General features: G+C 42.1%; 1 protein-coding gene across 3 annotated transcripts in view; it reads left to right on the top strand.

Annotated features, from left to right (window-relative positions):
- Nucleotides 1-14,938, top strand: part of dph6 (diphthamine biosynthesis 6) — a 56,717-nt gene that overhangs the window by 3,981 nt on the left and 37,798 nt on the right. For all 3 annotated transcript variants that reach the window (XR_003270656.1, XR_003270655.1, XM_026152162.1), the window contains exons 4-5: nt 10,816-10,889; nt 11,795-11,913. Coding sequence is in view for 1 of the 3 variants with exons in the window: in XM_026152162.1 (XP_026007947.1) it covers nt 10,816-10,889; nt 11,795-11,913 (193 nt within the window). In the remaining 2 variants the exon portion in view is untranslated. The remainder of the gene's footprint in view (nt 1-10,815; nt 10,890-11,794; nt 11,914-14,938) is intronic.

Below are 14,938 nucleotides of genomic sequence, written 5' to 3'. Positions count from 1 at the left end.
ATGCGTGAATCGTTGTGCAGGTATGTGTGGAGACATGTTCATCTGACTCCTTTAAGGCCCTACACTGCCTTAGTGGCAGGGGCCAGTCCGCCTGAAGGCATTTTCACCTTACTTCCTTACTTCCTTTGCCGTGTCCAGTAGAAATCTTTTCACATGCAGCTACATGGGCAAGTTCTTGATTTTTGGAGCTTTTGATCTTATTAGTACAACCACATCCACACAGCTCAGTATTTACCTCTTTTGTGAGTCAAGTAGTGGACAGCGTTGTGGAATGTGATGCAGTATGCCCACTCTGCCTGTGGTCAGGGCTCTAATTGCATAGGGCTGCTAATTTCCCATTTCCAGGGTTTTTTCGTCTGACCTCGCCAGTCCGACAGGCCATAGATCAGGGCAGTTTTACTCCAATGAGGCCCTCCCAGGCTGGGAGACCTCCACTGGTCACCCAGCGCACCCCTCACACTCCTCTGTCATCAGCAGACCTGGACCATAAACAACAGGTTTCCTCTCATCCGTAAAGTTATGGCAACCATAAGAATACAATCTTTTAATCTCAAATTTCAAGTTAGTGCTCTCGAAAGTTAATTTTTCAATGAGTGACTAACTTGTACCACAGTTCCACATTATGTACTGTATTGAAATAGTAAGTTATTTAACTTGAAGTGTATTTTTAAACTTCCCAAACTCTCTCGTGTCATCTCAAATATCGTCTTAGAAATTCTGTTACGTTCCATCAAGTTGAGTAGATCTTCAGTTTGTTTCTTTTTTCTTTATTTCTAAAAAAATAGACAAAAAACATATTTCTTTGACCATAAACTTTTTAGTGTTGTTGATTAGTGAAGGAATTGATGGAGGGGGGAGTAAAAGGAGGGGGAAAAAAACACAGCTTTTGATAATGAGCTGTTAAATCACTATTGCTGGAAAAGAACAGTTTTAGCATGAAAAAATGTGTTCTGTTTTGGAAAGTGTGATATTTTGAAAGATTCTTTCTCACAGTTTGAATTAATTAGAAGTTACAAGATTATATTTGGCAAATGACACTTGAGCATAGATGAAAGATTTTTTTTCCTCAGATCCAAAGTTGATGAGTTTTAAGTGGATTCTCTTCTCTTCCTCCTCCCCGTTTTGCAGTGCTAGTGTCTGACTCGTAGCATGAGCCAACAGTGCCATCTATGGATCGTTCCCGTTTGCTGACAAACCAAACATAATCTATACAGACTGGCCTCTAAGAATGTTTGAAGCCATTCGAAAGATTCAAAGGAAGAGATCATATTCTTCAGAACCTTTGTTGACAGAGGGGGAAAAAAGCCCGATTGTAATAGAAAAAATGAGCTATCCATTCCCTGGCAGTACTGATAATAGCAGAATGACAATGTGGCCCTATCCTTGGCCCCCTTTGCTCTCATCGCTGGCTGTGTATAGCTGTGCTTCTTTGAAGTGTGTAACCCGATCAACATGCATGCAAGCCCATCCTGCTAGGTGCTGATCTTTGAACCTGCTCTTTGAGGGGGAGAAATAAGTTTTGGTGGAGCACTTTTACGTATATACAGCTGAGAATGCATTTTCACAGAAATGACATCTTTTCATTCTCAACAATGCTTTCAAACGACACTAGAATATAAAGTTTACATAAAGATGTTTTTCTGTAAGCGCAACATTTGTATTTATTGCTAAGAATTAAAATCCAACTCCTGTAAAAGTGTGCTTTTTTGTGGATTTCATAGGTAGTGTGTCCATACTTCATTGTGTGGCTACTCTGCTCCCCTCTGCTGTGATCCGCTCTCATGTGTGATACAGATCAACAGTGTCAGTCACCCCTGGCTGTAAAGCCAGTTCCCCCAAAGGCCTGCAAAACCCCTCATATTAGTCATATCACATCCCTCAATTCCTTTATCCTTCTCTCTGTGCTCTGTGACCTGACACAGTGGCTCTTTATTCCCTGTGACCCAGCTTGTGTGTGTGTGTGTGTGTGTGTTTGTGTGTGTGTGCGTACGTGCTTGTGTGTTCAAGGTCAGGTCAAAACAGGCCTGTGCTACATGATAACAGGTCTATCGCTGTCATCCGTGCACACCTCTGCCTCTCTTTCAGCACTGTAGTCCTTTCACTACAATCCATATGCACTTTATTTGTCACCCTCAGCCACAAGTAGATGTTTTGAATTATGAGTAGTTAATTCCATTTTACAACACAAAGATCCTTCAGAAATAGAACAACCTATATGGCACTGAGTTTTGGAAAGGCGTAATTGTAGCTTCAGTCACTTGATATGGTAATAGATACTTTATAAAAAGAAAATGACTCTATTGCAGCAACTCTGCAACCTTTGAGCTGATGAATAAAGACAAAGACATTTAAGCTCATTAGAGTGATGAGGAACAATAGATGATATCTATGCACATGTTCTATTCTGCCAGCTCTAATTAGCAGCGCTGTGACATCTCTGTCATACTGAGACCCTGCTTTGAGAACGATGGAAATGTTACTTTCAAATCCAATTTCCTGTCCTCTAATGCATTCGACTTTTCAGAAACATGTTTTTAATTAATTAATTATTTTTATAAGACAGTTCAGTTAAGATCCAGCTTTCCCCCTTTTTTTTTTTAACAAGCCAGTGTGTGTGTGTGTGTGTGTGTGTGTGTGTGTGTGTGTGTGTGTGTGTGTGTGTGTGTATTTTTTGTTGTTGTTGTTTTTTTTTTTTTTAAGATGTCTGAGAAAAGTCCTGGGAAGGCGCATTGAGACCTTTGGCCTTTGTAGATGAAACATTCTGTTCCATTGGTGTGTGTTAGAACACCTTGTTTTTAGTGAGCTAATCTTTCTCCTAAACTTGCGCACACTCTCCCCCTATTCCCCGTTTCTCCTGACCATTGTTACATAGACATTCCCCCCTCGTCCTCAGTAACTACTGCCGCGCCATTATCGACATCAGCAGACAAGAGTGGGGCCCTCTGGGATCGCAGAAGCAGCCTGTCCACAAGTCCAAACAATCTGTCTCATTCCTCTTTCCCGCTCCCTCACTCCTTCCTTCTCTCTTCTACATCTCTGTCTCCATTGTGCTGTCGTCGCACTTTCATCCGGACCCTTCAGAAGCCTGGCACTGCCTTGTTGCAAGTTCCCTGATGGAGGTGCATCCTGCTGTGAGGAAAGAAGGGAAAAGGACTGAGACATAATAGAAAGAATGGAGCAGAAAGGAAGAGGAGGGCAGACTGGCTGGTAGGCAGGCGGAGGAATCTCTGTATCTTTGTAGTATTGATTAGGCAGCTGAGGTGTTGTGAGACAAGATGTTCAGGAGGAGTGTGAACTATGAAAGGGGGGGGGCCCAAAATCAAACACACAGCCCTTCTCTGATTACTGGCATGGTGCCGCATTAGACGTACATTGGGGGCTCAACAGGAAAATGGATTTCTTTAAAAAGCTGCTTAATACATAAATCATGACCTCTGGGGTCACAGCGAGGGTTTAGGAGATCAGATCAATAACAAAGCTAATGCAAGCTTGTTGAAGCTTGTTTGTGGTGCTGAGAGACCTCTAAATGGTGTTACTGGAAGTAGCTCGCAAGCAGCCTCAAACCAAAGGATAATCACTTTGGTGACCGTTTTGTTTTCTTACGTTTCAGCAAAGTTTGCAGTTCCTAACTTTAAGATGCAGCACAGCATGTTAAAGTGTGGATTTCAGACAGATTTCAAACAGCTGTCTCTCGGTGTTGCCTCTTTTTGCGATAACCATTGTTATCTTTTCCTTTGGTCCTGAGATGCTTGTATTTGTGTTGGTCGGCTCAGTGGCAGTGAGGTTGAGATTGCAGACTTGTTTTGCACATGAGGAAGGATAGCATTAGCTCTGGGATAATGGCACTGTGTATTGTTCGCGGGCCGTGTGGAAGTGGTGGGACAGGATCTATTAGATGCAGGCCCATTTCCCACCAACTGACGCTAGCAGTCCCCACAAACATTAGATAAAGAGTCAAGCCTCAAGCCTTTGTAATTTGTTTGTATTTTTCTGCTTAATGTACTTTGCTCAATCTTGTTTAGCGATGATGGAAGCTGATAGCCTTATCTCGACTTGCCGAGGGCACAAACCACTACATTGTTGAACATTGTTCAATGAGAAACGTGCGTGTTTTTTTTGTTTTTGTTTTATTTTGATACTGGATGAATTGTAGCTGTATCGGAAGGTTATTGCATTTGAGCTGTTGCTTCAATGTTATGCGCTGATGTAAAGGATTATACAAAGTGTGTTCATATGATTCCTTGTTTCAGTTTTTTATTAAGAAAAAAGTTGTGATAATTTTCTAGTCCTGGCAAACAATATTTTTTATCTCTTTTTTGTCACTGTGATTGTTTGGCATGCCTTCTTCAAAATGCCTTTGAATGACTTTTGCAAATCAATTTCTGCTTCATCACAGAGATCCATTGTTACATCTTCAACAATTTCTTCTCTGCTTTAAAAACCTCAAATTTTTAGCTTTGTCTGAAAATCTAATCTAAGCTTTACATGCCTTCCTCAGACTCAGTCGAGTTGTTTTTACTCTCCAGATATCATAAAATATGAAGGATCCAACCTTGTAAGAAAAACGCAAGTTGTGGAGGAGATTCAATAAAACCTTTTAAATGCACCAGTATCAACAGTTAGTCAGGCCCAACTCTGTCTGCCTCAGAACTGACAGCTGAGGAATTGTGTCAAGTCTTTCAACTCCCTGCCATTCATCTACTCAGAAATTAAGAGGGCTTTTATGTTTTGTTTTGTGAACCATTCCCCTCAAGAAATATTTGTGGCAGGCCCCATCACCTCCCGCAGCTAAAGTCATAACCAGCCGTAGAAAAACACTGTCTGGAGTCTGGAGAGTGGGTTAAACCAGCATCACAGCAATATTTTTCTCTGGTCTCTCTCTGGGGAGTGTGTGTGCGTGCGTGTGTTTGTGCGTGCGCGCGTGTGTTGGGGGAGCATGACGTCTGTTGGAACTATGTAAGACGGAGGGCAGAAGAGCCAAAATGCCAAGAGCCTGGATTCTGACCTCACCAGAAAAACATTTACATTTTAGGCTGTGTGTGTGTGTGTGTGTGTCTTCTTGTCTTCTTGTCTCCGTGGGCCAGTGTGGATACATCGACATTACGTATGTATGGATACACCTTATGGACTTCACTCATGATATAAGTGAGAATATCTTATATGTTTAATATTTAGTTTAGTTCAATTTAATTTTTGCAGGAAATCACAGTGGTTTTATTTAAAAATCCTAAAAAATCATGAATCAACTTAAAGTTAAAGGCTGACAGTTTATTTAATGTGGTCTACAAAAAATAAAGTATTGCATTTTAAGTACTAACGACTAAACTTGTTTTCTTGAATTGCAAGTATTCATGGTTATACCATACATCGATAAACAACCTGTCTCACTGGTGCTTCCCGACATTTAGTTTTCCATGTGTGTTGATATGGAAAGCCTCCTTGTCCTTGGCCTGCTGAAACCAGGGCTTTGTGCTTGCTTTGGCGAAGGCCCTCTCCCTCCCTGCCTGATGACTGGCGGGGCCTGTGTTTACGTAACCGTATATATCTTAGAGGAAACTCGTGAAACGTTAATCTCTCTACTTTTTAACCCTGATGAATTTCTACATTTTCCAGCTGTGCGGCATGGCATATTTATGCTCAGGCTCTATTGCTGAAAACAGCTCTGTCATTGTAAATGAATCACTATCCAAGACTAAAGACTGTGCATGTGTGTGTGTGTGTGTGTGTGTGTGTGTGTGTGTGTGTGTGTGTGTGTGTGTGTGTGTGTGTGTCCGTGTGGGTATGTGTAAACTTAAGGCTGGGAAACTGAAAAAATTCATGCTCAGCCATAAAAAGCAGCATTAGTACCTTCGTGGATAAAAACAGCTTCTTTTTCATTCTTCCCCATACCCTAATCAGTGCACACTTCGCTGTCACTCATCACATTTCTTTGGCTTTCGACTGATAAGCGTCCTTCACTCATCGTGCTAAATAGACAATGCCTCATGTCATATCCTCTGTTGCCTGGTCACACCTGCACAGTGGCCTCAGCAGAGGATAATACTCTCCCCTCGTCTGCTTCCTCTCCACACTTCTCGTAACTATGACCTGCATCATCTCAGGAACCGTTCAGGGCATTTGGCTTTGCGAACAGCTGGCTTTGTGAGAACTTTGTTTTTCTTATTCCACCACTCTATATGGTTGAAGACTGACACGTGTTGAGTCATCTTGCCAGACCGTCCTCAAACACAAAGGAAGAGCCTGTCTTTCAACAGCTGTTTTAGATGCAGAGCTCCGCCAATTTACCGAAGGGAATGTCTCTGAAAGCCTTTCAGAACGAGATTTTGCCGATGTTTGTTTTACAAAAACATTCGCTAAGCCTGCGTGTCCGTTTTGTTTGTTTTGATGGATCAGACACCATACCTGTTGTTTGAGACTCAGTATGTACTGTATAAGCAGAATATGATTTTGTGAACGTTGGGTGTACCTTAATTTAAACGATCATTAAGAATATCCTGTGCCTTGTGTGCACCATTCAGCATCCCATTTCTCCTTTACCAACTCTTGGAGTCACCTTGGAGTTTAACAGTCTCGTTGGAATGACAATGAGGAAGCTGATTTACAACAAATAAGCAGTGTCTCCTCCTACTAAGCTCACACTAAGCTTCCTGTCAGTTTGGCATGTCTACGCTGTCAGGACAGCCCAACACGCCCCAAGACTGTGTCTACATTACATTAAACACAACCGCTTGACCCTAGCGAGCCCCATCTCCTGTATGACATCTATTTGAGCTACTACAACAGGGTCCAACCCCTCCCCATGTTCCTTCCATGCAGGTGAACAAGGGAGAACAATCCCATTACGCTGGAACAGGCCCAGAGCTAATGCAGAGAACATTAAAACCATGTCGCATCCAGTCACTTACTTGATGGATCCAGGAAGAGAGGGGTGAAGAGAAGACACAGAGAGGGGAAAGAAATGTTGAAGAGGAGGGGTGGGATTGGAGGTCTTGGGGTCAGGCACGGTGACGATGTGACAGTGTGATTGCAGCAATGGAGAGCATGTAATGGCACCTTGGTGCCCTTGAGCAAACTGTCATTCGAACCACTTTAATTAATTTCCCCACTTTGTCGACTTCCCCACCTTCCTGCTATCACAGACAGGAATGCTGCATACACCAGGCAGTAATATTATACAGTGAGCGTGTCAACAGGTTTAGACTTGATAAAAAGCGGATATTTTAAGGAAACGTGTGGCCTGGTGTCAATAATAGTTGAGATCTGCCTGCTCTGGACTCCTGGCTGTCAGAACAGACTCAATCGGGCATTTTGGAAACCTACCATTTTGCAAAATGGAGCTTTGTATTGTTAGGGTGTATAATTAAGACCTCATTGTGACAGCCATTGAGAGCGAGTTAATGAGGGTTCTGATGTATTCCATATGAATATGATTATTGAATTTTTAATATTTTATGGCTTTCTAATTGCTTTAGTTGCTGTTAATGGCTTTGAATGTTGAATATTACCCTGAATGAAAATGTGGAATGGGTTAGTACCTTTAATGCTGAGATCATAGCTGAATTCTGTAGTTGATTTTTTTTGTCTTTGAGGCAGATACATATCTTTACCAAAGGCATGTCTGTGACTGTGAATACATTTGAAGCAGTCTTTCACTCCCTTACTAAGATGAATGTATATATAATTACAAAGTATATCACGCACACTACCTTGATATAGAGTTTAATGGCCGTATCGTTTCTTTGTGGAGCATGTCTGCTGGCCTTAATCTTCTCCACAGCTGACATCTTAATAACTCAGCCCTCTCCATCCATTTCCACGGGAGACATCCGGATGTGGGGGAAGGATTAGTTTAATGAATTTGACAATTAGTAACAGAAGTTAATGACTGCATGGGGCTAAGTACCCTGATGGACATGGCTGGGGGGACTAAGGACTTCCACTGCTTTGGGCCATAGATCCTCATTAATAGCTTTTCTGCCTGCCGGAGAGGACAGGGGAAGCCAGGCCAGGCTTTTGTTTAGTCTGCCTCTGATGGAGCTGCTGAGGGGTTGCACTGTTGCACAGCACCATGCGAGAATTAGTCCTGCTCTGGGCATGAGATAACACAGGGCCTCAGGTCCTGGATCAGGTGAGGCTTCCTTTTATGAACAAGGGTCATTAAATGCTGAAAAAAGAAGAGTGACATTGAATCAGGGCAGCGAGGGAGTTCTTTCTTTAGATCTTGTGCCAACAATCACTGAGGAAGAGAAGTGGTTTGTAGGTCACAGGCCTCTTCATGACCTTTGCCTTGATTTATCATTATGTTACCCAGATCCCACCTCTAATATAGTCAAAACATCGTTTAGCCAGATAGCTCTCATAAAGATTTTATTATTATTTATTATTATACTGTGCTTCATGAGCTACCTAGTCGCTTTGTCAAATATTTCCACTATAAACCATTTTGATAAATTTTTCAGCTACTATAAAATCAAAGTTTGGATTTTTTTATGGCGTCATGAATAGACATAGAACAATTCCCATAATATCCATCAGTTTAGATTTATATGTACATATACCCCCTCTTCACAATAATTTATCCTACCTCCTCCCACAGAGGATGAGAAAATATGTCTAGAATTTATAAAATCACATCCAGAGCAGCATTAGCTGCCCCCTCATTCCTGCCTGTCTCCTGGCGGTGGCTATAATAGCGACAAAAACATTACCACTTCCAAAAATAATCATTTCCCAAAGCCGTTGCCAAATGGTCTAGTAGTTAGAATCTCCACTGAAAACAAGGGGATGTGTGAGAATTTTTTTTGTGTGTTGTCATTAGTGGCGAGTGTGCCTGGTTGTAAGGCTGAATGGAAAAGAAAAGTGAAGCCATTTAATTAGTCAGGTTGACCCTCAGAGGTCCAAGTACCTACAACAGTTTGCTCCTGAGAGAAACAAGATAGAGGGAGACAGAGAGACAGAAATGCGAGACGAAGCTGTTTGTTGTTGCTCTGATGCTCTGATAGTCTGTCAGGTCCTGGCAAGTTTAAAGTCAAGGGACCAAATTGGTGTTGATGTAGCACACTTCTTCAACACTCTCATTTGGATATCTTTTCGTCTTTCTTTGTGTCTCTTCTTATCCCACTCTGTACCTCCTAATTTGCCTCTTTAGGGAGTGACAGTTGCATTTAGGGAAAAGGTTATCATTGCATTAGAATAGAGTGCTGGCCTTGAGGCTTACCTAGAATTACATGGCACTGCCTGCAGCCCCCTTCGTTCTGTGCTGGGCTGAAATGTTATCAGTCTGACTTAATTACTGTCACCGGGCAATGGGATTGACTATAAATGTACATTACAGTGCGGGACAGATTGGCGAGATAAAAAAAGAAAACAATACTGGAGTGCTGAATGCCTTCTTAAGATCGCTTTGTGTTTAACTTTAGGTCAAAGGATTATTTGTGGTATGTGTTTAGCATCACTTTTATTCCTCACATTCTCTGCTAAACACATTCGCAAAGCCACACACACACACACACACACACACACACACACACACACACACACAGAGCACATCCTTTATCTGATTAGCTGGCACGCCTTTGTGGAGCTGTGTGTGTGTTTGCGTGTGTGAGGTACAGTGCGTTTCAGCTCAGCATCAGGCCCCAGGCAGGGCATGGATTTCATTTAGGAAAGTATCAAAGGTTTACACGCTGTTCGCTTTAATCAGCATGTTTATCAGGCAGAGAAAAATTGCAGGAAGGGACCACAGGGAGAAGGAGGGGTGTGTGTTTTTGTGTCTTTGTGTGTGTGTGGTGGTGGTGGTGGGGGGGTTTATCTTAAGGACCAGTAGCCAGGGAAATTGATAACGGCTACAAGGTAATTTAGTGGAGACTTGTGCATCCCTCCACTGCTTCTACCCCTGCCTCTTATTCTAATTACAGCCCATGTAATGTTCTAATGAATCTGCAGGTGGGTTTGAGTAGGGGAGGGGCATTTAGGTGGAGACGGAGGTTGTGCCTTTATTTCGTTGTATGTATGCACGTCAGCATGTAGCCCTTGCTTGCGTGCATGTGTAAGTGTGTGTGTGTGCTTGTATTTGTCACTCCAGATCAAGCTTGTTTTTCTGTAAGAAGATTGAATGCATCTCAAGGCTGTGTCAGTATCTCTCGAGTGCATAGTTGTCTCACTGTTTCTGAAATATGAATATGATATGAAAAGCAATTAGATTAGCCCTTAGCAGTATTAAAGATACATGCCACTCACAGACACAAAGTTCCGCTGATACTTCAAGTTGTCACTGTGGTTCCATCTTCCAGCTGTGGGTGTACAGGATGCAGGCTGCAGCCAGACACTCTCATCTCCTGCTTATACTAGACTACTGATAAGGTCCAGCAATTGCCTTTGGTGGTGCTGGTGCCTCCAGTCACACATACGTACACACACACACACACACACAAACCTAAGCATAAACATGCAAGTTCAGTCACAGAGCCATGTGCGCAAACCTCCAGGGGATATGGGCTGGACCGTAAAGGCCTTGATACGACCAGAGTGTAAACATCCCCACAGGATTGCGGTCCAATGAAAGGAGTGAGCTGTCAGGAATCTGCTTTCTTTGTGTCTTTCAGTCTCTGTGTGTCTGTGTTTACATCTGTGTGTGTGTGTGGTTTTGTTCAGATAACACTTTGGGATACCGTTATAGTTTGAGAAAGGGGTATTTGGCCTCGAGAGACTGGTGACATCAAATTGCTGTTACATTATGCACATCGCACATGCTTTATAATGGAAAAGTCAAGAAATGTTTGTTGTTAAGTTTCCTCCATCTTTTGCTCCACACAGGAAAAGGAGGGCGTCGAAGCGGTGTCAGTAGGGGCCATTCTCTCTGATTACCAGAGGGTCCGGGTGGAGAATGTGTAAGTTGACCACGTGCACACTCACGATCCAGAACACACTGTTAGTTCAACATGCACGTGCACCCCTGAACTTATATGAGACACACTGTTATGTCCACTGAAGAAAAGAGCACATCGCCTGCATTCTTACTTCCCTGCGCTCCAAATTCGGGGGCGAGTTTTGCTTAAACACACACACATACATGCACTGCATTATATTTATGTCAAGTTATTTAGACTAGCTTTGAAGTGGTTCTGTTTTTATGGAGCAAAATTAAATGAAATGATGGTTGAAACTGATGGTTACCTAATTGCCAAGTGACTTTGATCATTTTAAAAGTGCATTTTCCTTTCGGGGTAGACGCACGGCTCTTACTCGAGAAAGAAAAAATAGTTCCCTCGTGTGAGAGACACCTACAAGTATTACTTTTACTCTTATCTTATCTTTTCTTTTATCCTACTTTTCTTGTTTTTTTTTATTTTCATAAACTGGACATAGCAGAACACAAAGGCTCTCTTCACATTAACAAATCCTGCTGTCAGTCAGCTATTGTTTTCCCACACAAATATATAGGTAAGCAGCTCAGGCATTTCTTGAGCAGTAGACGTTTGTCTGCAGACAGTTTGGCTCCAGTTACCTGCTGTGGATATGTGTGTTTCACCTGAGTTTATGTGAAAGACAAGCCACAGCTTAAGATGAAGTTTTTTGGGGGGATTTTTGTGTGCGTGTATATGTGCGTGTGTGTGTTTTCTCCTTGAATAAAACCGCTGGCTGCGGTGGCAGGTGGCAGCATGTGCTGTGGGCCCATCAGGGTGGCAGCTTTCCCGTAAATGAAGAGTTGCCCAGCCAAGTAGGCTTTGAAGTTGTTCTAACATTGGCTAATATTCAGTATTAACCAGTTTGCATCCCTTCACCTGTTTCCCAGATGTTTGCGGCTTGGTTTGCAGCCATTGGCCTACCTGTGGCGGCGAGACCAAGAGTCCTTGCTCTCTGAGATGATATCATCAGACCTTCATGCGATCCTCATCAAAGTTGCTGCTTTCGGTGAGTTTGTGTTTCAGCCCACTGGTGAACGCTCTCTTTATGTTCTCTCAAGGTGCTATATTGGTTAAGCTGTGTTTGGAATGGGCACCGAAGGAAGAATTTGCATAAGTGAGCTTTAGGAAAGTAAAAATAAGGTGTAACCAGAGGGGAAAAAGAGAGACAAGCAGAGTAATGCCCTAATCATTAATCTGCAGCTTAGCCGCGGTGTTAAGACTTGTGCCAGCGGCAAAAGTGTCGAAGCAGAGAACAATATGAAAAGATAAGACGCACAGAAGGAGGAGGGTTGAGGAAAAGTGTGCGGCTGTATTAGGAGGGTGTGTGGAGGAAAGGTTGGCAGTCGAGAAATAATCACGGTTGATTGCCCCGTACATGAATGCAACCTGTCAATAAGCGACACATGTCCCCATTGTATGTGAGAAACTCTTCTGTCTGTGCTTATGCATAGCTCAGAATACATGGTCCGTGAAGCGAAGATTAAAATCTGGTACCTCTCATTTACGTTTTTCAACTGCTTCAGCACTGACGGAAGAGGTTAATGTGGTGTCACCTGCTCTCTACATGCCTGTTTTGGAGCCCGAGGATAGGAAGATCAGATTACAGAATAACAGGAGAGACAAAGGGAAAAAAAAGTTTTTCTTTCCCTGGTATATGATGTTAAGATCCCTACCTGTATCTACTTGACAGTGCAGCTGGATCCCCTTTGACGGTGCCGGTGATAAACGATAATTATGGCTACAAATGGTTCTTTTTACTCTCAAACTACTCGTGGCGATAGATCATCATGTAGACACTGTTTACGTGCTGTTAAGTGGTTGTTGTCACCTTTGGTAGCAATCAGTCGAAAAGGGGTCCACGGCTGACTGATGACCCACAGAGCTGTGTGAGGCGTCCATGATATTCTGCATATCTTTCAACACTGCTCAAATAACCTCTTATAGAATGCACTTGTCAAGCCATTCATCATTGGTGCTTTATTTCCTGGAGCCATTTCTCATTTTTAATGGGTTTTATAAAGGACATATTGGTAATAAATAATATTAACTTGTCAGATGCCCATCAGGGTGGAGATGATGTCAGAATCCATTTTTCTCTCACAGTATCATAATTGTGTTTACTACAGACAACATTTTTTTTCTTATCTTGATTTGCATTTGTAACTCGATAAAATCTAAGTCTGCATTTATATTAGCTATCAATCAACTTCCTAAAATGACAAGCATGTAACCAAAACAGCCTACCTTAAAGACCTCAATCACCCTCTAACCCTGCAGCTTCTGCCAAGCTTTTTACTCTAAACACATCTTAACTCTAAAAGCAAATTCTCAACATTTTCTGGAAGATTATAATTAGAAAGGAAAATCACCTCGGGTGACTATGAGTGTGTATCTTGGCCTCCCACTGTAGGTGTTTGTGTGTATTTAGGGATGTGTGTGTTGGCTACAGGTAAAAAGAAAAGATTTTATCAGCCCTGACTTCTCACCTGTCCCAAGGCAGCGGTAATTAGAAAGGAGAGAATTGAATAGGGGTGCAAGAGCCCAAGGCATTTTAGGCAGCACTCATATAATTGCAGCTTTGGTGGAAGCAGGCCTGTGCAGTGAGGTGTGCTGTTTGGGGGAGATTGGGTGACAGAGGGGCATACCTGGTGGCCTTTGGTGTTTGTGTGTGAGAGAGAAAGCAAGAAAAAAGAGATTTGGAGGGATTAAGATGTGCAAACCCCAGGAGGAGAGGAAAAATACTTTCACAGGGCAAGGGTTAAGTTTGCAGTTGCACAGATAGCTACAACTTAGAATATTCTGTAGCTAGAAGAAACTGAGTTTTTTGGGGCCTTTTCTTTCTTTCTTTCTTTCTTTCTTTCTTTCTTTCTTTCTTTCTTTCTTTCTTTCTTTCTTTCTTTCTTTCTTTCTTTCTGTCTTCTTTTAAAGAAGTTTATGTTTCTTAGTAATAAATCCCTGTAATGAAAAGACAGGTGTCCAAATGCAGGATGATCCTCTTAGTGAATTCTCTGGAAGTGTTCCTTTGTGTGCTGACGGTGGGGGAAAAAAATTCAGTCATTGAAGATCCCAAATTGCAGGCAGGGAAATAAGTTCAACTGGATCTGAGCCTACGAATGTCAGCTAAAGCTTCTAATGAGCAAAAAAGCATTCGTCTGAAAGGTGGAGGCACATTCCCGTTTTTGGTGCTGTGTCTCTGCAGCTAACTGTGGATAATTGGAAATCCTAAAAGCTAGTATTAAATATTCATGTAATTAGTTAATCAATTGATTAGTGCATGTGCGTATAAGGGCACAGGTTCAGCAGTTAATTGGTCCTCAGCTCCAGAGATAATTGGCATGTGTGAAATCACGGTCTGCCTGTTGGAAAATCTTTTATCTCTGCATGAACTTTTACCCTTCACACGAACACATCCTTTAAGCTCGGAATTAGGGAACTTATGTCACGTGTTTGCTGTCACTGATCACCTCGTCACTTTATCATAGTTTAATGTATATTTAAAGGACAATTGGTGATCAGAGACCTCAATGGTTTGTATGTTTGATTTGAATATTAGAACTACATTGGCAAAGCATCTAGATATAGAAACAGTACCAAACAGAGCCTGTTATCAGATATGAGATTATCAACCCCTGTAAAAAGATGCAGGTTGTTCCTGAAATTAAGTGTTCTGTCCTCTAACCCGGACCGATTTCATTTGTTTTTTTAAACAAACTTATGTTATTTGTAGACATTTTCTGTACCACAATGAAGTACCATGGCGCCACAGGGTATCTGATAGTGTAAATAAAAAGAGTCTTTGCTTGGTATTGTTTCTATATATGAAGGCACCATTACAAATTGAGACTTTAGAAAGCCACACTCTAGGATCAGGTTTGATGCAGATTGCAGGATGGCATTACCTGCTGAATTAGTGCCCAGGATCTATGGTTGTTATTCCTTCACTATTGCTTTCCATGCTTTGTTACATTTGGCACAGTGCTGGTGTTGCGTGTTTTCGTGCTGCATTCCTATTTTTTGTTTTGTAGTTGTGG

This window comes from Astatotilapia calliptera, chromosome 19 (genome assembly GCF_900246225.1).
Source record: "Astatotilapia calliptera chromosome 19, fAstCal1.2, whole genome shotgun sequence".
In the NCBI taxonomy this organism is placed as follows: Eukaryota; Metazoa; Chordata; class Actinopteri; order Cichliformes; family Cichlidae; genus Astatotilapia; species Astatotilapia calliptera.
This window is presented reverse-complemented; position numbering and strand designations above follow the sequence as displayed.